Source organism: Pipistrellus hanaki (assembly GCF_964339955.1).
Source record: "Pipistrellus hanaki genome assembly, chromosome: 3".
NCBI lineage: Eukaryota > Metazoa > Chordata > Mammalia > Chiroptera > Vespertilionidae > Pipistrellus > Pipistrellus hanaki.
The window spans coordinates 186676164-186697821 of record NC_140505.1 but is presented as its reverse complement, the minus strand read 5'-3'; the positions used below and the strand labels follow the sequence as shown (position 1 = coordinate 186697821).

Genomic DNA, 21658 nt, shown 5'->3' with positions numbered 1-21658 from the left:
CCAGATGTTTTTCTTCCTTCTCTCAAGCTAATCTTTCAAAAGCAATAGCAGGATGGATGGAGGAGGGATTCGGGGTGAGGGAGGGAAAGAAAGACACCCTCCACCTTTCCCCTCCGAATACTCTCATCTTAACCTTACTACAGCTCCCCTGAAAAATAAGAACTGATTTCACTTACACTGGAACCCAAATTCTTGGGGCAACAGAAACTATGGTCATATATGTGAGTGTCACATTAAAAGGAATGCAGCATGGGAGCTGGGGGAGTGCCATTTACCCAGGAAGCACAGGGTAACAGTATCAGAAACGTTCCATTCTTACTGCTTCTGAAATCTGGCCTTTAGGTCCTAGTATGACACAATTAAGGAAAAGAGACAGGGCAGGTTCTTGCTGGGGCTTGTCATTCCTGAAACCTTCATCTGTCCTCAGTCATCACGGTGTCCCTACCTTCACTGGTATTCACTTTGTTCCCATTGTGACGCAGTGAGAAAAGTAACTAATAGCCAATAGCAAGTGATCTTTGGATGCGAGACACACGTTTCTTTCACACTAAAAAACAGTACAAAATTAGGGCTCTATTCAGACAGAATAAGGCACAGCAAGTGGGAGGACTACTTTGCCTCCTTAGCAACAGAAAATCTCATAAATGTCAAGTTCTGGCTTCTGGCGGGCAGCCTGGCACAGGGTGAGGGTGGCGGATGGAGGGTCTCTGTCGGTCAGTCCTTCTGGAAGTGCTTGGCGAGCGCATCCAGCAGCTCCTGCTTCCTCAGCCCGCCCTTCAGCCCGTACACCCTGCAGGCTTCCTTCAGCACGGGCACCGTGAGCTTACCCAGCGTGCCCTTGCTGGCATGGGCCTTCAGTTCCTCTTCCGATAGCTCCATCTTGGGCCTTTTGCTTCCAGCACCTTCATCACCTGGGGGAAGGGTCAGGAGGGAGTGATTGGGAATGCTACCGCTGGCATCCCAACCACACACAGGACCCTCACATGATCTGGACTGCAGGCAGGCATTTTCCACAAGCCATGATGCCCACTTAGAACACTGGGGACATAGTGTCTTGATAAGGCGGCTTCGTTTATGTATAAAATCAAGACTATCAACCTAGGAGGGTGTTAATAGTTCTCTGAGTGCCATCAGTTTACCCAAAACTGGTCTCACTCTAAATGAGCAGTCATTCATTCCTTCCCTCTCCTTCCAAAAGCCTTTCCAGAGCATAAAGTAAGTACCAAGGGACTGTGCTAGGTGAGAAGAATGTGCAGGCTGAGCGGGATAAACTAGTACACAAATCACTAGTGCATATTCCCACGGAATAGGAAGAGCTGTATTCCACGGCACTATAAAGCACCACTGCCACACCTACCCTAAAAAACCCAAGAAAACTACATTTCACTCCTAATTGGAGAACTGCAAATCAAAACTAGATATAATTTCCCCTCTTATTTTTTTGTGAAATTTTTAAAAAATAGTATATAAAGTCCAGGATTGGTGAGAGTGTAGGGAAACACACCCATCCCTTCTTGGACAGAATATAAACTATCACTTTTCAGAGGCAAATTGGCAATTCTTACCAATACTTGAAATGTTTACACCCTGAACCAGCAATACAGAGGAAAGAATTTATCCTACAGATCTGCTCACACACGTACACGATGGCGGTCCATGTTCACTGCAGCACATCCATCAGTAAAGGGCTGGCTGAATAAACTAGCATCTATCCAATGAAGCACTCTATAGCCTTATTTTTTGTTTTTTACTTTTTATATATTTATTTTATATTTTCCCCCCACTGATTTTTTAAAATATATTTTTATTGATTTAGGAGATGGTAGAAGGATAGAGAAAGAGAATTCTCATCAATGATGAGAGAGAATCATTGACCAGCTGCTTCCTGCATGCCCTCTACTGGGGACAGAGCCCACAACCCGAGCATGTTCCCTGACCAAGAATCAAACCGTGACCTACTGGTTCACAGGTCGATGCTCAACCACTTACACTGGCTGGGCTCCCTCATTGAATTTTTTTTTAAATATATTTTATTGATTTTTTTTTTTTTTTTTTTTTTTTTTTTTTTTTTTTTACAGAGAGGATAGTTAGAAACATCGATGAGAGAGAAACATCGATCAGCTGCCTCCTGCACACTCCCTACTGGGGATGTGCCCGCAACCAACGTACATGCCCTTGACCGGAATCGAACCTGGAACCCTTCAGTCCGCAGGCCGACGCTCTATCCACTGAGCCAAACCAGTCACCCAGTTCTCACCTTGTTTCCTCTTGGGAACTTTCCCCTCGGGGTTGTAGTCTGGTGGGTAGACAAGCTCCTTAAACTCATCCACGAGGGAGCCCAGCCTTTCGTCCATTGCTTCCACCTTCGGCACTAGGAAACCAAAGCGGAGGAAAGGTGGCCTGGCGAGTCAGACGCTGGCTTCCGGTAAGCACGTGATGGGGTGGGGGGAGGTCGGGGAAGAAGGGTCCTCAGTGGGCAGCTGCCCTGGCCATGAGAACATTCCACAAATTCTGTCTGACATTTACCGAGCGCCTCTAACCACTGCATTCAATGAGCACTTACTATAGCCGGACTCCCTTCTAAGCTTTGTTAACCTGTGGACTAGCTAAGTTTGTCTACCTGTTTTACAGAGAAGGAAAACAGAGAGGTTAAATGACTGGCCTGAGGTCAAACAGCTGGGAAGTGGCAGAGCTCCTGGGCTGGATTCTGGGGATTCAAACAAGTCTACAAGTCTAGGCTCTCAGCAGGCTTACAGCTGAGTCAGGGTAAGGAGGTGGTAAAAACAGACGCCACACAGCTGGGCAATGCCATGAGAGCCTGTACAGGGTGCACTGGAACCTTGAGTTGGGGGCGGGGGTCTAGAAAGGCTTTTGGGAAAGCCGATTGTTCCTCCTCAGGCAGACCCACTATTCCAAGCAGCAAAAGGCAGTGGGGTGAGAAGCAGCAGGTAATACACAGATTGAAGATAGGGTATGAGGAGGGCAGGACCAGCAGGGAGGCTGGAAAAGCAGGCATAGTGAGGTAAGAGAAACCTCAGAAGCCTGCCCAGGAACTAAAACGCACAAGAACAGCGGGGAACACTGGAGAGCTCTGAGCAGGGGCCACAGGCTCAGATCTGCCTTTTAGAAAGATCACTGTGTGGAGTGTGAACTGAAGGCAGGTAAGACGGAAGGCTGAAGCAGTGTGTGCAGGGGTGGGCGGGGCCATAAACATGAAAAGGGATAGAACTGACAAGACCCAGTGACGGAGTGAGGTGTGGAGGCAGACGGGGAGTCGTTGGGGTGCCCGGAGCATCATCCAAGGCAAATACAGTGCCTACCTCACCGCTATGAGGATTGAATGAGTGAGCACATAGGACAGTACCTGGCACACGGTAAGCACTCAATAAATGGTATAGTTTGTGTGTTTTTTTAAACTATCATGTAGTCAAGGGATGGCCTAGTCCAGAGGCAGGTCTCAGAAGCCTGGCACTTTCCACTCCTCTCACAGCACCATCTGAGCTAGTCTAGACCATCAGACAGATGGGCTGGACAGTGAGGTTACGTCTCAAGAGGGTGCTAGGAAATCCACCCACATTGCTGTCCAGAGCGAGACCAAAGAGAAAGCCTCCCACGACCAGAATCCTCCCTCAGTCGTGGCCTCCTTACACGTCAGATCTTCTGCTTGTTCGGGCTCCGTCAAGTCCAAAGCCAAGGCCTCCAGGTTCCTGAAGTGCTGCTGCAGCACTGGGTTCTCAAAGCTGTCACTTCTGTTAAAATAATCATAATGGGAACAAGTACATGTTTAAAACGTAGACATTTAAAAAATAATGAAATTAAATGAACCCAACTCAGTGCAGGTCCCAGGTCAGCTGAGAAAACAGAGCCTCAGGAGAGGATTTTTTAAAGGGGACTGTCAGCTCAGGAGCCAGCTCCGGAAGCCAGCCCGCGAGGACCCACTGCTCACCTGTATTTGAAGCGGAGCTTCTGCACAATAGCCTTCATCTTGTCTATCTGCTCCGGGTTTGCCTTGGCTTGTTCAGGGAAGGGCACCTTCCGTTTATCGTCAGCATAGGGCAAGAAGACAAGATGGAAGCCTGGAGAAAAGAGATTTCTCAGAGCTGACTGACAGAAGGTTTCAGTGATTGAGTTGTCATTTGTCTCTCAGCTCCAAATATCTGTGTTTTCCGATGGTCTTAGGCTCTACAGCAGCGGTTCTCAACCTGTGGGTCACCTAAGACCATCGGAAAACACAGATATTTACATTACAATTCAGAACAGTAGCAAAATTAGTTATGAAGCCGAGACCGGTTTGGCTCAATGGATAGAGCGTCGGCTTGGGGACTGAAGGGACCCGGGTTCAATTCCGGTCAAGGGCATGTACCTTGGTTGCGGGCATATCCCCCGTGGGGGGGGTGCAAGAGGCCGCTGATCGATGACTCTCTCATCGATGTTTCTAACTCTCTATCTCTCTCCCTTCCTCTCTGTACAAAATCAATAAAATATATATATATATTTTTTAAATTAGTTATGAAGTAGCAACGAAAATAATGTTATGGTTTGGAGTCACCACAACATGAGCAATGTATTAAAGGGTCACGGCATTAGGAAGGTTGAGAAGCACTGCCCTAGAGCCAGCTGGACAGTGCCCGCTCCCTAAGGACTAAGTCCCAGCTCCATCAGGCCTTCCTGAGCCCCTTTAATATATATTTTATCGATTTTTTACAGAGAGGAAGGGAGAGGGATAGAGAGCTAGAAACATCGATGAGAAACATCGACCAGCTGCCTCCTGCACACCCCCTACCAGGGATGCGCCCGCAACCAAGGTACATGCCCTTGACCGGAATCGAACCTGGGATCTTTCAGTCTGCAGACCTAGGCTCTATCCACTGAGCCAAACCGGTTTCAGCTGAGCCCCTCTTTATTTCCTCACCCTCCAGCACATACTGAAAGGGAAGAGGCGAGGGCAATCAGGCTGATCTTGTTCCAGTCACTGGCTGGTTCTAGAAAGACTGAAAAATCTGAGACTGGAACCAAGCTGCTGCCTTGCAGGCAATGCCAACAGCACTGGGCAAGAGGGAGGAGCAAGTCCCCTCAGTCTCCTCTGCCCTGTTATCTCCTTTTAGCTCCTACTCTCGACAAGGCCTCACCCACAGCCAGCTGGAAAAGGAGAAATAAGGTTGCCCGGCCAGTGTGGTTCAGTGGTTATGCATCAACCCATAAACCAAGAGGTCACAGTTTGATTCCTGGTCAGGACACAGGACAGGTTGTGGGCTTGCTACCCAGTAGGGGCGTGCAGGAGACAGCCGATTTTCTCTCATCATGTATGTTTCTATCTCTCTCTCCCTCTCTCTTCTTCTCTGAAATCAATAAAAATATAAAAAAAGAAAAAAGGAAAAATTGGGTTTGGAGATTCTTAGCCTCAGAACAATAAATGGTGAATTTGGAGCAGAGAGAGAAGCTTAATAACTGGCATACAAAGCTATTTCTGAGCATTGTGATGATCAGGGTTAGAAATATAATATGTTCAGAGGTACTTTATGCATAAAGTTGGTATTGATTAGCATGGTTGAAGGAAGACCACCTCTAGGCTACTCTGCACGAGGCACTTGTATGTTTATTGACTCATTTCAAATGTGAGACAACCTTGAGAGAACGGTGTTCCAGAAGTCTCATCTTTGCAGATAAGGAGTGTAAGCAGAAATGTGACATTACTTGCCCAATCTGGCCAGCTAACAAGTGGCAGAGAGGGGCCTACAACAAAAGCAAGTAAACTTTCAGGCACACAGCATAAGATCAAGTCAAGTCCGACTTCAGAACTCATGGTCCTTGCACTAGACCTCACTGCCTTGGTGTTTACAGGAGACAAACCAGACACTAAACCTTACAAGGATGCCAAGCAATGGCTTTTGGTAAAGAATGGTGCCAGCAGCCAAAACCGGTTTGGCTCAGTGGATAGAGCATCGGCCTGTGGATTGAAAGGTCCCAGGTTCAATTCCGGTCAAGGGCATGTACCTTGGTTGTGGGCACATCCCCAGTGGGGGGTGTGCAAGAGGCACCTGATTGATGATTCTCTCATCAGTGTTTCTAGCTCTCTATCCCTTTCTCTGTAAAATATCAATAAAATATCATATGTTTAAAAAAAAGAAAAAGAAGAAGAATGGTGCCAGCAGTCAAACCCCAAGGACTTGCGTCAGCAGCCTGCAAACAGTCTCCGTGCATTCGGCCCTCAATGCTGGCTGCAGGCCGCATTGCTTGCCAGTACGTGCTGTGCACTGTACAACCACATTTGCTTTCTGAGCTACGCACCAAGCTCACCTGTGAAACCTTAAAACACACTTCCCAGAGCCCATTCCTGGCGAGTCTGGTACCTCGATCCATGAGGGATTCCAATGCCTGACAAGGTTCGGAAGCCTGGAAAACCTCCCTGCCACGTACCTGGGGGAGTCACTTGAATTTTCTGGTCATCCAGCTCCTCTTCCTGTGGCATCAGGGCCACAAAGTAAGGGGGGATGTTCTGGCGGGGGGTGTACCTGCACACCGCCACGACTTCCTTCTCCAGGCACTTGGTGAGCAGAGCACTGAACAGGGTTGAGCTCCCTGCAAAACAAAGATCCCTTTAGGGTGTTTTCCTTCCACTGTCTTCAAAGGGTTTATGATCCTTCAATAGGTAAGGGGTGATGGATCCAGAGCTGAGGGGAAAGGAATGAGAATGGATGCCTCAAATGGGAATTAACGGCAGTTCACTTTTATTTTCTTTAGGTTAATGACATAGCCCCAGTTATTAATGAAAACCAGTCAAACCAGGGGGTTCAGAAGCTATAGCACAAAAGAATATAGGTCTGGACAGTAAAATAAACCCAATGCCTGAGTTAATACATCTTTAAATGTTTTGTGGTGTGTGTTTTTCAAACTGTCTATCTGATGCCTCAAAGAAGGAAGGAAGTTTTTAAAATGCTAATTCCATGCCCCCTCCGGGACATTCATAATGCATACTAGCACATTATAGGTCCTAAAGAAGCTTCTTTTAGGTTAGCCCCACATTTCCAAAATTTATTTGCACATGAAACACTTCCAAAATACCTCAGTAAGCCCAGCTGAAGTGGCTCAGTGGTTGAGCTTCGACCCAGGAACCAAGAGATCATCAGTTCAATTTCCGGTCAGGGCATATGCTCGCTTGCGGGCTTGATCCCCAGGAGGGGGCGTGCAGGAGGCAGCTAATCAATGATTCTCATCATTGATGTTTCTATCTCTCTCTCCCTCTCCCTTCTTCTCTGAAATCAATAAAAACATATTAAAACTGGCCGAAACTGGTTTGGCTCAGTGGATAGAGCATCAGCCTGCGGACTGAAAGGTCCCGGGTTCAATTCTGGTCAAGGGCATATACCTGGGTTGCGGGCACATCCCCAGTAGGAGGTGTGCAAGAGGCAGCTGATCGATGATTCTCTCTCATCTATGTTTCTAACTCTCTATCCTTCTCCTTTCCTCTCTGTAAAAAATCAATAAAATATATATATATTTTTAAAACATATTAAAATTGCATGTTTAATTTCCCCAGGAATACACTCTAGACTATTTCCAATCAGCACCTCTTTAGGAAAGGCGGCTCAGCAAGCTGCTTCGTGTGCTCCTCACTCATTTCCCCTGGTCTGTGCTGCTCACCGTTGACCAGGGACTCCTCGGGGTACACGAACAGGGAGGGCCGCAGGTAGTGGTGCTTCTTCAGCATTAGCAAGGGCTTGAAACCGATGAGAACCAAGCCTGGTTCATCAAACCGTTTGAGCTGCTCCGTCTCCTCTTTCTCCAGCACGATCTGACGACTCCCATAGATCTAAAGGTGGGGAAAAGGGGCGCCACACAGACAGGCTGCTGGAGATTCAGAATAGCTGCCACATGACACTAGCAAGTCACAACCAGCTTTTTCTAAGGAGCGGGAGGATGGCTCATCAGGGCATCATCCCAGCACGAGAAATTAACATTTACTGCGTGCCCAGCAGGCCCTCTAAGTCTGCCACCCACCGCAAACCCTGTAATAACCCTTGGTGAGAGATGGTAAAAGTTTTACAGATAAGGGAACTGAGGCTCAGTGGTTGGTAACTTGCTCCAGGTTATACAACTGAATTAAGCTTCAACCCAGCTCTGTCTGGTCCCAGAGACGATGCTCTTCAAGCAGTGATTCTTTCCCTCATCTTACATGTACTGAGCGCTCATCCTGACACACAAGGGTGTTCGAACCACACATATTAATTGAGAGGACCTAAGTCATGTGTGCTGGGTCTCAGGTAGTGTGAGAGACAGATACACACAAACCCTTTAATGTTTGTATTTTGATCCTAAATATGTGATTAGCTACGGAAGTTAATAACAGATCAAATTTGGGTTTTATGGAAAGACAGAACCCTCGAGGTTTTCTTTAGGGACACTGAATCAAGAAACTCAGGCCTGGCCTGTGTGGCTCAGTCGACTGAACATTGTATCATGCATAGAAAGGCTGTGGGTTTGATTCCTGGGCAGGGCGCATAAAGAAGGCAACTGGTCAATGTTTGTCTCTCTCTCTGCTTCTCTCTAAGCATGTTCTCAGGTGAGGATTTAAAAGAAAGAAAGAAGGGCCCGACCAGCGTGGCTCAGTGGTTGGTTGTCAACCAAGGAACCAGGAGTTCCCGAGTTCGATTTTCGGTCAGGGCATATGCCAGGTTGTGAGATCAATCCCAGTTTGGGGCATGCAGGAGGCAGCTGATCAATGATTCTCCCTCATCATTTATGTTTCTATCTCCCTCTCCCTTCATTCCTGAAATCAATAAAAATATATTTAAAAATAAATAAGCCGAAACCAATTTGGCTCAGTGGATAGGGTGTCGGTCTGCGGACTGAAAGGTCCCAGGTTCAATTCCGGTCAAGGGCATGTACCATGGTTGGGGGTACATCCCCAGTGGGGGGTGTGCAGGAAGCAGCTGGTCAATGACTCTCTCTCATTGACGTTTCTAACTCTCTATCCCTCTCCTTTCCTCTCTGTAAAAAAAAAAAAAAAAATCAATAAAATATATATTTTTTTAAATAAAAAATAAATAAAAATAAATAAATAAGGCCTATGTGTATCCTTTCAAAATGCAGGAGAAATGGCAGGGGGGATTTTCTCTCCCTAAAAAAAAAAAAAAAAAAAAAAAAAAAATTTTAAAAGCACTTGACACCTAACACCTTTTCCCAACACCCCATCTCCCTAGCAACTATAAGCATTTCCTGCTATTCTACCTGAACAAGGAATTAGACTGTAAGACACAGCCCATCCTGCGCTGAGTGATCAAGGGCTAGTTTTCTTGGGGGGGAAAAAATAGTGTATTGAATTTTAGAAAGAAGAAAAGGGAAAGAGAAAGAGAAAGAGAAACATCAATGTGAGAGAGAAACGTTGATCCACTGCCTCCTGCACACCCACTTCCGAGGATCAAACCTGAGACCCGGGCATGTGCCTGACTGGGAATCCAGCAGATAACTCGTGTCACACCAACCAGGGCGAGAGCTAAAGTTTTCACTGATGTCTCTTTCCAACACTGGCTCTAACTTTCTAGCTCTCGTGGTATCTCTGAACTAGATGCCACGTTTCAAATAACAATGATTTTGTTTTAACAACGTGGCTAGAAAGACGAGCACATGAAAGTTATCTGGTTAGGCTGATCATCGTCTCCCCTCCGTCAGCTCCTCAGTGAGACAAAGTTCAGTAAGTAGGCAGGCCTACCTGGGCTCTCTTGGTGTCACTTGGCAGAAGCAAACTGCCTGTATTTACATTAAATGTCCTCGACTTGGTTTTCACTGGTTCATTTGTTTCCCGGTAAAGCCTAATTGGAGGAGGTTTGAAAGCCTTCTGGACCATATTATAAATGCCAACAGTGAATGCTATATCTTTGTTGAGCTTAAACTTCAACCTGGAGGACAGAAAATAAAAAAGCATAGACTAAGAGATTACTTTCCATCTACATTCCAAAGTGGCACCCACGACTTAACTTGTTTTATTCTCTCTTACATTCTAAATGAGCTTAGAATACAAATATAACTTATTTTATATCTATATTTTTATTGATTTCAGAGAGGAAGGGAGAGGGAAAGAGAAAAAAAAACATCAATGATGAGAGAGAATCATTGTTTGGCTGCCTCCTGCACATCCTCAACTGGGGGTCAAGCCCACAACCTGGGCATGTGCCCTTGACCAGAATTGAACCTGGGACCCTTCAGTCCACAGGCTGATGATCTGTCCACTGAGCCAAACCAGCTCCGGCTAAATATAACTCATTTTAATAATACAATGGAGTTTGCTGTAATGCTATCTCAGGGTCTATGCCACAAAAATTAGTTTCAGAATATATTAACTATGTAAAATAATGATAAAGAATATAATGCCCAACCTGTGTGGCTCAGTAGTTGAACGTCAGCCCATGAGCCAGGAGGTCGCAATTCGATTCCAGGTCAGGGCACATACCTGGGTTGCTCCATCCCCCGTGGGAGGCGTACAGGAGGCAGCTGATTGATGATCCTCTCTCATCATTGATGTTTCTATCTTTCTCTCCCTTCATCTCTCTGAAATCAATTTAAAAAAATAATTATTGAATACTGTAAGCTTATAAAAAAGAACCTACTGTAATAAAAATGATTACTTTTATTGAGCTCAGTACTACTCCAGTCCCTTTATAGCTATTCATTAATTATCATAACCCTACAAGTACTGTGTTGATTATCTGTTATTTCTGCTTATCTAGTACCCCTACCCCCTTTTTTTTAACAATGAAACCCCAATTTTTCATTGGGAACCACCCTTCTCCCACAGCAGATTTGGGGAAATGTTAATCAAAGTGCTATGTCCTCCCCTCGTCAAGTCGTGGATATATCTGACCCAAACTCAAGCCATAACTCCTATTCTCTGGAGAGTCTGGGTCCCTCGCAGTGACCACAGAAGGACATGAGGGAGGGTTGCTTTCTGCTAGTAGCACCTAGAAGGCACTCTCATTAGTTCTTGCCACTCTGGTTCCTATGCTACCCACCCTGTTCAGAGTTTTGCTTGATTATACTGAAATTAATCAAGAGTCAGTTTCTATTGTTAGCCACCCATAAATCTTATTATAGTCCTTTTTACACATGAAAGCATTGAGGCTCAGAGATGTTATCCGGCTTGTTTAAGGGCAGACAACTAATAAAAACTGGTGTTCAAACTCTAGTATGTCTGATTCAAAACTCATATACATATCAATTATGACATATTGCTCAGAATAGCCATATCAACTTTTTTTTTTCTTTTTTAATATATTTTATTGATTTTTTACAGAGAGGAAGAGAGAGGGGTAGAGATTTAGAAACATCGATGAGCGAAAAACATCGACCAGCTGCCTCTTGCACACCCCCTACTGAGGATGTGCCTGCAACCAATGTACATGCCCTTGACCGGAATCGAACCTGGGACCTTTCAGTCCGCAGACCAACGCTCTATCCACTGAGCCAAACCGGCTTTGGCCATATCAACATCTTAAGAAGCAATAAGACCTCTAGTAATGTATTCTATAATAATGACAATGTGCAAAATATTTACCATATGATATTGTAAAAGAGGCACAACACAAAAATAACCCATGTTATGCATTCTTCTCAAGCACACGTGGAACATTCTCTAGGGCAGACCATATGCTTGGCCACAAAACAAGTATAAATACATCCAAAAAGACTGAAATCATATAAAGTATGTTCTTTAACCAAAATGGAACAAAGTTAGAGATCCGCAATAGAAAGAATTCTGGGAAAACCTCAAATATTTGGAAATCAAACAATACACTTCTAAATAATCCAGGAGGTCAAAGATAAAATCACAAGGAAATTTTAAAATTATTTTGAATTAAATGAAAGTGAAAATACAGCCCTAGCTGGTTTGACTCAGTGGATAGAGCATCAGCCTGTGTACTGAAGGGTCCCAGGTTTAATTCCACTCAAGGGCACATGCCTGGGTTGCAGACTTGATTCCCAGAAGGGGGAGTGCAGGAGGTAGCCAATCAATGATTCTCTCATCATTCATGTTTCTATCTCTCTCTCCCTCTCCCTTCCTCTCTAAAATCAATAAAAATAGTCAAAACCGGTTTGGCTCAGTGGATAGAGCATCGGTCTGCGGACTGAAAGGTCCCAGGTTCATTCCGGTCAAGGGCACATACATTGGTTGCGGGCACATCCCCAGTGGCAGGTGTGCAGGAGACAGCTGGTCAATGTTTCTCTCTCATCGATGTTTCTGGCTCTCTGTCCTTCTCCCTCCTTCTCTGTAAAAAATCAATAAAATATATTAAAAAAAAAAAAAAAAAAGATAATCTGCCCTGGCCGGTGTTCTCAATGGTTAGAGCATCGGCCTGGGCACCAAAGGGTTTCCGGTTCAGTTCCCGGTCTGGAGACATGCAGGAAGCAACCAGTCAATGTGTTTCTCTCACATCAATGTTTCTTTCTCTTTCTCTCCTTCTCTTTCTCTTTTTTTTTCTCTCTCTCTCTCTTTCTCTCTCTCCCCCCCTTCACTATCTCCCTCTCCCGCTCCCTCCCTCCCTTCCACTCTCTTTAAAAATCAATGGAAAAGATATCCTTGGGTGAGGGTAAACAAAACAAAAGGTAGTAATCTAACTCTCTGGTTCCAGTTTGTGTCAAGTTTATAAGAAATCAGAATAACACAATTTAACAAGGCTAACAACTAACACTTACTGAGCGTTTGCTCTATACCAAGTACTATTGTTATCCCCAATTTACAGAGAAGCTGCTAAGCCACAACTATTTTCCCCAAGAAAGTAAGGCTGAGCCGAAACCGGTTTGGCTCAGTGGTAGAGCGTCAGTCTGCAGACTGAAAGGTCCCAGGTTCGATTCCGGTCAAGGGCATATACATTGGTTGTGGGCACATCTCCGATAGGGGGTGTGCAAGAGGCAGCTGGTCGATGTTTCTCTCTTATCGACATTTCTAGCTCTCTATCTCTCTCCCTTCCTCTCTGTAAAAAATCAATAAAAAAATATTTTAAAAACCTATCTATAAAGAAAGTAGGGCTGTGTTATTTTTTGTTGTTGATTCTCACCTGCTGTTTTTTCCATCGACTTTTAGAGAGAGTGGAAGAGAGGAAGGGAGAGAAAGAGAGAAACATCCATGGGAGAGAGACCTATCAATTGAACCTGCAACCCACGTATGTGCCTTCGGCTGGGAATCGAACCTAAGACTTCACTGCAGGGCTGACATCCGAACCACGGAGGCACGCCTGTCAGGGCAGGGGCTGTGTTATTGTGAAAAGACATACCAGCTCTTCGAGGGGAAGAAAAGCAAATAGCGTATGCTGCCCTGAAATCAAGCACGTTTTTTAGAGCCGCGGTCGCCAACCTTTTGGACTTCACGGACCACCAGTGGTTGGCGACCACAGTGAGGAAGGGCACAGCCCAGGGTTAGTAGCCAGGGAGACCAAAGCTGTGCATTCCTTATGGTAAGGGAGAGGACTATGGGCAGCGGGCGCAGGCGCAGTGCCCACCTGCTGAGCGGGCGCTTCCTGGTCTCCTTGGCCCGGACCTTCCGCAGCAGGTCCTCCAGCTTGCTTGACTCCTTGAAGTGGACCCCGAGGTCCTCGTCCTCCACGGTGCTGATGATATCGCGGTAGAACAAGGATATGTCGAAGCCTCCACGTTTCCTCAGGTGCATCAGGTCAAGAAAGATACCTGGGCCAGGACAGACAGAAGTGAGGGGAAAAGACGTTCAGCAAGACATTTCTTCCGCGAAGTTCAACTATGCTTTTTAAAGATCCCAAAGAGCCTGGCCGGTGTGGCTCAGTGGTTGAGTGTCGACCTTTGAACCAGGAGGCCACAGGTTTGAGGGCTCAATTCCTGGGAGGGGGGCCTGAGGGAGGCAGCCAATCAATGATGCTCTCTCATCATTGTTTCTATCTCTCCCTCTCCCTTCCTGTCTCTGAAATGAATAAAAAATTGAAAATAATAAAGAAATAAAAATCCCAAAGAACTAGACTGATTATTAACATTTCGGGAATTAGAGAAAGTGGCTAAGGGAGCAGGCTGTATATTGACTTCGGACAATATATTAAACTAACTACCATTCACAGTAGCATTACAATCAAGAAAATCTTGCTCTAGTGGAGTCCTTTAGGCTGCTAATGGCCTGCCCATTCCCTGGGCATGTTACACAAGTGTCTCCTCCAGCTGCATGTTAATCTTTCATTTTACTCTGAACGGTGACAAGCAAAGGTTTGATATCAGCTATAAAGAAGCAATAAAATTAAGTGCCAATTTAAAAGGACGGGGGAAATGCCGACCCGTGTCCCGGAGATCCCCAGCTTTGGTCCTGGCCCGGCTGGCTTTGGCACTGTCATTGCCATGGGGGTCGTCTTCATTGGTGAACAGCATGATCCTCTTATGGCTCATCTTGACCTGGACATCGCTGAAGAGGTTGGCGCAGACCCACAGCACCTCACTCAGGGAGTAGTCACAGCCACAGCCGACCAGGTCTTGGAAATGCTTCTTTCCCTCCTGCCCCTTGAACTGCGCAAGCTCTAACACTCGTTTAGCACCTGATCAGAGACAGGGGGTCAAACGGGCAGAAAAGGCCGTGAGAGCGAACACCTTGACCAGGCCATTGGAAGGGCCTAAGGTCCATCCGTCACCGAGCTGTTTAAGCCAGTCAGCAGAAGGCCACATCCTAATAAGAGCCCCTAGCGCAGAAAGCGTTCTCTTAGTGTCATCTGCTTCCTTCTCCGCATCGCTTTGTTCAGGGAAAACACGTAAGGGAAAAGGTAATCTTAGAATACACTGACCTGGGGCTGGGGGAGGTAAGGGCAGAGGGTGGGGTGGGAACCGGATGGAAGGGAGCTATGGGGGGGGGGGGAGAGAAACAATTGTAATAATCTGAGCAATAAAGATTTATTAAATTAAAAGAAAAGAATACACTGACCTGGATTATCCAGCTCCTGTAAGACGTAAATATTTTTGAAATTCACTGAGTTTTTGTCCTTCTTGGTACCATAGAACACCACTGCCAAGAGATCTCGATCGCTGCTTATGATTTTACTGGTGTACACACTCTGGATACACTGGAAAAATAAAAGCGAAAATTCAGTTAATGTTTAACTACATACCACTAAACCTAAACTCCCTAAGTGCCTGGCGCATAGCAGGTGCTCAATCTATATTTGCTGAATGTATACATGGCATTAGAATAAGGTATGTCCTCTACTTCCAGGAAATTCATGCATCAGTGAGAATGGTGGGCAGATATATTCCACTATAACAAAAAGCAGAGTGCAGTAAGTATATAATAGAAGTATAAGCAGTCCATATAATCAGAAGTCAGAAATTTACAACAGGTATACACTCAGGGAGGAAACTGCTCTATGGGCAAAGCCCAGTAATGGAATCAGAAAACCTGGATATTAGTCTCACTGATGTCACACACCAACTGCTTGGGTTTTGATCTTTCCTTAAGTAGCTTGATACTAAGAAACAGAATTTACATTTATAAAATAATTACGTGTATAAAAGGTTTAAGCTAACAATAAGTATATGTGACCTGAAAAAAAGTCATAACTACTAACAGCATTTTCTAAAATAGAATTGGCTTAATTACAAAATTAAAAACATCAGTATAGCCGAGACGGTTTGGCTCAGTGGATAGAGCGTTGGCCTGCGAACTGAAAGGTCCCGGGTTCAATTCCGGTCAAGGGCATGTACCTTGGTTGCGGGCACATCCTCGGTAGGGAGTGTGCAAGAGGCAGCTAATTGATGATTCTCATCGATGTTTCTAACTCTCTATCCCTCTCTCTTCCTCTCTGTAAAATATCAATAAAATATATTTTTTTAAAAATCAGTATAGCCCTAGCTGGTCTGGCTCAGTGGATAGAGCCTACAGACTGAAGGGTATCGGGATCGATTCTGATCAAGGGCATGTGCCTAGGTTGCGGGCTTGATCCCTAGTAGGGGATGTGCAGAAGGCAGCTGATCAATTATTCTCTCTCATCATTGATGTGTCTATCTCTCTCTCTCCCTTCCTCTCTAAAAATCACTAAAAATATATTTTAAAATAAAAATAAAATAAAAAACATCAGTATACCAGGAGAGGTCTAACTACCTATTGAAACTAATGTCAGCTTCTGGTAAATTAGTGTCTCTGAAGAATTGGTCTGTCCCAGCAGCCTATTTAATTCTGGGGACACTGACAAAATTAAGTTTCTGAATCTGCAAAGCTGAGGAATAAACCAGGAGGGTGACCCCTCCTTTTTCTGCCTGAGCTTCTAAGCAGCCTTCCTCCGTAGCAATTCTCTCGTTAAAAGAACTTATAGTGTGTTCCTCAGTGACAAGGATCCGCATGGCAAGTAGTCATTTCTACAAACACTTCCTTCTATTTTCTGAGCAGACTACAAATACCAACAAAAATTTGGTGAGGCCTTCCCATAGAGTCTAAGAAATAAAAACACACACAACAGAAAACTAACGTGGAATTACCGAAAACTGTTTTTTCGTTGCTTTTTATCAAATACATTATGCTCATCTATGAATGTCTCACTTATTGGCTACATATGACTACATTTCCTTCCGGGTTTTTTAGGCATCAAGGGTTCCGAACCCTTTGAAACTACGTGTGGAATTGTCAATGTGTCCTTCTGGGGAGAGGGTACATAGTTTCCACCACATTGAGAAGAGAGGGCCGTGATCCCACAGAGGCTAACGCAGTGCTCCTCCGAGAGTGACTCCAAACCGCAACCTCAGCATTCCTCGGGACCTGGCTGGAAATGCCTATTCTCTGTCCCGGCTCCAGACCTGCAGACTCTGGGGAACGCCCCGCAGACTGTTAACAAGCCCCTGCCGGTGACTGATGCAGGGTAAAGTTTGAAACCACTGCTTTAAAGTTAAGGATTGATTTTTATTCATTCTGTTTTTAGAGGCCAAGATATTCTGATCTGCCAACTGTAAGAACTGTCTGTATACAAACCAGAACCCGAGAAGCTTGTTTGGTGCCAAACTCTAAAAAAATGAAACCCGAGATATACAGTGAATGTTTAGAAATGCTTTTCTATGAATAGTGGCCTTTTTCATTCAGGTGTAATTCATAGAACAAAGTTGATCATTTTAAAGTGAGCAGCTCGAATGTTGTGTAACCACCACCTCTATGTAGTTCCAAAATATTTCTACCACCTCCACAGAGAAGGCCGTAACCCATTCCTCCCTCCCCCCTGCCCCTAGGAACGCCCAACCTGCATCCCCTATGGACTATCTGTTCGACATTTCATTTGTCCGGCTTCTTTCACTTAATATGTTTTCCATGTTCATTTGCCTTGTAGCATGTACCAGTTTTTTCATTTCTTTTTATGTCCGAGTAATATTACAGTGTAGGTATAAATATTTTGTTTATTCACTTCAAAATGTTTTGGAATGAGACAGAAGTGGTGGTTACACAACATTGCGAACGACTAAGTACCTTTGAAGTGTACAGTTTACAAGGTTAATTTTGTTATGTGAATTATACCTCATTTTAAAAAACTAAACTAGCCCTGGCCAGGTGCTCAGATATTGGAACATCATCCTATAAGGTCGCTGTTTCCATACTCAGTCAGGGCACATGGGCAGGAGGCAGCCATCAAAGGTTCACTCTCACATCTGTGTTTCTCTCTCTCTCTCTCTCTCCCCCCCATCTTTCTCCCTCCCCCTCTCCCTTTCTCTCTCGCTAAAAATCAATACAAATATATTTTAAGTTAAAAAAAATTTTTTTTTAAACAAACTAATTCTCACAACTTGGATGAAAGATACTAGTATTCTCTCCATTTCACAGATGAGAAAACAGATACCAAAAGGTTGGGCAACTCTTCAAACATTAAACATGAGACAGTTTATTAAGTGGCAGAATCAGAATCTGAGTACCTGATTCTGTTGGGTATACACCGGGGAGAATGGCTGGGTCAGACTGGAATTCTATACTGAATTCTGAGGAACTGTTTTCCACAGCAGCTGATCCATTTTACGTTCCCACTATCAATGGTGAGGCTTCCAGTCTCTCCACATCCTTTTTTTTTTTTTTTTTTAATATATTTTATTGATTTTTCACAGAGAGGAAGGGAGAGGGATAGATAGTTAGAAACGTCGATGAGAGAGAATCATCGACCAGCTGCCTCCTGCACATCCCCTACTGGGGATGTGCCTGCAATCAATGTACATGCCCTTGACCGGAATCGAACCTGGGACCCTTCAGTCTGCAGACCGATGCTCTATCCACTGAGCCAAACCGGTTTCGGCTCCACATCCTTATGTTCCTCCTTTTTTTGTGTAATTATAGCCATCTAGTGGGTGAGATATCTCATTGCGGTTTTGATCTGCATTTCTCTAATGACTTAAAGGTGTTCAGAACCTTCTCCTGTGTTTGTTGGCTGTTTGCATTTCTTTAGAGACATGTATATTCAAGTCCTATGCCCATTTTTTAATTGGTTTTTGGTCTTTTTGTTGTAATAATCTTTTCAAACACAGGTATCACCCAACTTCCAAATGTCATTTACAAGCGGACTCATTTCCATACGATAATTAGGCACTTCTACCACCAGGGCTAATGCCGAAGGTGGGAGCAATGTATTCCTAGGGTCCGGAGTTCAAACCCAGAAAAAAATGAGCCTGTTCTCCAGCACCGCCCCACTTTCACACACAGCCATCCGGGAGGCTAACCACCATGTATCATCCACAAACAAAATTTTCACACGTTTTGTTTATTTTAAATAAAAAGGTGAAGTCTTACCTGAATGCTCATGTCAAAAGGAGTCATTTCATCTTCATCTTCTGATTTAAACATGGCCCTGGAAGCATCAACCAAAAAAATCAAACTATCTCTTCCTGAATATGTATATTCTCCTACAGGGAGAAAAAAAAAAAAAAAAAAAAAAAAAGGAAGGAAATGCTTGCCCTTATGTTCATATTTATCATGTTTATTATTTATATAAAACAAATAGAGAAAAGCCCAGTAAGCAGAAGTATAGCCTGATAGGGGCGATCGAGCTGAGCCAGCCATGGGAGAGGGGCCCCGGGCAGTTGGGGTGCAGGGGAGAGGGGTGGGATCAGGGATGGAGCCAGCCAGGGGAAGGAGCCATAGAAGGTTGGCTGGCCGGCCCCACCCCCTGGTCAAACTCCCAGTTGAATTCCCCATGGAGGGGACATTTCTTATTATCTTAACAAAATAACATATGAAAAAGCCCTTATGCAAAATTTTCCCCAAGGTTACTTATTAAAATAAAAAGTTGAAAATAATAAAAATATCCAGCCCTGGCCAGTGTTCTCAGTGGTTAGAGTGTCAGCTCACACATGAAAAGGGTTGCAGGTTCAATTCCTGGTCAAAGGCATGTGCCTGGGTTGCAAGTTCAATCCCTAGTCCCAGTCAGGGCACATGCGGGAGGCAACCAATAGATGTGTCTCTCTCACATCTATGTTTCTCTCTCTCTCTCTCTCTCTCTCTCTCTCTCTCTCTCTCTCTCTCTCTCTCTCTCTCCCCCTCTCTCCCTTCTGCTATCTCTAAAAATGAATGGAAAAAAATATCCTCAGGTGAGGATTATTTTTTTTTTTTTTTTTTTTTTTTTTTTACAGAGAGGAAGGGAGAGAGAGAGAGAGAGAGCTAGAAACGTCGATGAGAGAGAAACATCGATCAGCTGCCTCTTGCACACCCCCTACCGGGGATGTGCCTGCAACCCATGTACATGCCCTTGACCGGAATCGAACCTAGGACCTTTCAGTCCGCAGACCGACGCTCTACCACTGAGCCAAACCGGTTTCGGCTCCTCAGGTGAGGATTAACAAAAAAAATTTTTTTAAATGTGTTGTATATGCACTATGATTACAGCTATATAAAAACTCAGTTACAAAGAAAAACAGATATATGTAGCTAGAAAATATGCAGAATGAAGGTATAGGAAAAAAATATGCAAAATGCTAGTAGTAGTTGTGTTAGGGTGATAGATTATATAGATTATAATAAACATTCTCTGTTTTCAATATTTCCTGTTTCTCAATTCTAATAAAAACATTTTAAAGTTTTCAGACTTTAAATTAAACAGTATACAGATATGTGTATCCCTTCTCTCTCTTTCTTTGTCCTATGTGCTAGTGTGTTGGCTGAACATATACCCCCAAACCTGGAGGTTATGGTAAGGTACTGACAGCTGTAACTGTGTTGCTAATGTTTACTAGTACTCTAGTTGCTGCAATTATTGTAGAAAGACATTTTTGTACTGAGCTATTAGAATGAGTAAAACTATTTTGCTGGGCCCTGGACGGGTGGCTCAGTGGTTGGAGCATTCTCCCGAACACTGAAAGGCTTCAGGTTTGATTTCTGGTCAGGGCACATACCTAGGTTGTGGGTTCAATCCCTGATTGGGGTGCATGTGGGAGGTAAATTGATAGATGTTTCTCCCACTCCCTCTTCTTCTCTAAAATCAACTAAGACATGACCTAACAGGGTTAAAAAACAACAACAGAAAACTACTTTCGTGGAACAGGAAGAGGCTTCCCTGAGTCATCTAAGGTAACAAAAGATACCACTGTTCAGGGCCATTTATTGGAGCTCCACAGACGTCAATCTAGCAGTCAGTGCCCAGAAAGTTTAAGCTAGAAATGTCCCATAGTCCAGAGCAGGACATGAACAGAAGAGCCCAGGGTAGCTCTGCAAAGTGCAAAGGGGGGAATGCATCTGAGGTCCTCGGGAGAGACGGAGGCCATTGGACAGCACAGGGCACCCCGCAGACGGGCGGGGAAGTCTTCCGCATGCACAACGGTACATCTAAGTCACCTACCGCCTGCGTCCAGGCCCTCCTCCTGCTCTTCCTCTTCATCGCCCTCGTTTTTGTAAAAAGACTCCCACCCTGACATGTTGGTAACTGGTCACTGGATGAAAGAAAGTTAAGTTCAGTATCAAGCAAATTTAAACCTAAAAATATCTATTCCTTTGAGATCTGTTCTGAGGGCTAGTGGTTACTCGTGAGGGGTGTGGACGCCGGGCCCTGCTGCCTGGAGAACTCCCGGTAACTGAGACCCCGAGGTGAGTGGGCATCATGCCAGCAGCCTCGCCTTAGTCATCCCGTAAGGCGGTGGCTCAGGGTGGAAAAGTTCCGTTCCACCATGAGCACCATCGGGACTTGAGGGATTCACGCCCCAGGATACTCGGTCCTCCGGTGGACCCATCTGTCCTCCTCCCGCCCCCAAACCTCCCTCCACTCCTCAGCCGGCCATGCCCAGTGGAGTCAGTCTCAAGTGCAGGCGGCCCTCCAAGGCTGCGTGCCACCTCCCCCAGGCGGCGGGCACGGGGGCCAGAGGCTGTCTCTACCCTCGGGCCGCACGCTCCCGGCTTCGCAGGCCTGCAGCCAGGCGAGGGGGACGCGCAAGTCTGAGGGGGCGAAGCTGCACCGGCCAACCCTGACCCGCCAGCAGCACGCACAGCACCGACGGCTCCCGCCTACCTCGAGCGCCAGGAAGAGGTCTGCTGGGGCTGCAGGCGGAGCGCGGGTACCGCGGGCTCCAGGTCTCCCTTCCACACGGCGCCCTACGTCATCACGCACAGCGCGTACTCTTCCTGTCAAAGGACACGCCCACTCCCACAGGCTGCTTTTCACACGAGGCGTTGAACAGCGAAAGCCCCGCCCCCTTCGGCGAAGCCCCGCCCCTCGCCGCCGGC

General features: G+C 45.4%; 1 protein-coding gene across 1 annotated transcript; it reads right to left on the bottom strand.

Annotated features, from left to right (window-relative positions):
- Window positions 1-515: 515 nt before the first annotated feature.
- Window positions 516-21569, bottom strand: XRCC6 (X-ray repair cross complementing 6). The gene is made up of 13 exons (XM_084879100.1): window positions 21444-21569; window positions 20781-20871; window positions 18740-18852; window positions 14918-15056; window positions 14283-14537; window positions 13491-13674; window positions 9710-9896; window positions 7642-7810; window positions 6418-6579; window positions 3947-4076; window positions 3649-3749; window positions 2258-2371; window positions 516-911 (listed from the first exon to the last, which is right to left on the bottom strand). The coding sequence occupies exons 2-13, from the start codon at window positions 20854-20856 to the stop codon at window positions 715-717; spliced, it is 1827 nt and encodes a 608-aa protein (XP_084735226.1). The 5' UTR covers window positions 20857-20871; window positions 21444-21569; the 3' UTR covers window positions 516-714.
- Window positions 21570-21658: the final 89 nt, after the last annotated feature.

Coding starts and splice junctions, on each gene's coding strand:
- XRCC6 (XM_084879100.1), bottom strand. CDS start 20,856: ATGTCAGGGTGGGAGTCTTTTTACAAAAACGAGGGCGATGAAGAGGAA. Junction 9,897..13,490: donor AGGAAGCGCCCGCTCAGCAG/GTGGGCACTGCG, acceptor TCTGTCCTCCAG/GTTGAAGTTTAAGCTCAACA. Junction 912..2,257: donor AGTTCCCAAGAGGAAACAAG/GTGAGAACTGGG, acceptor CCCTTCCCCCAG/GTGATGAAGGTGCTGGAAGC.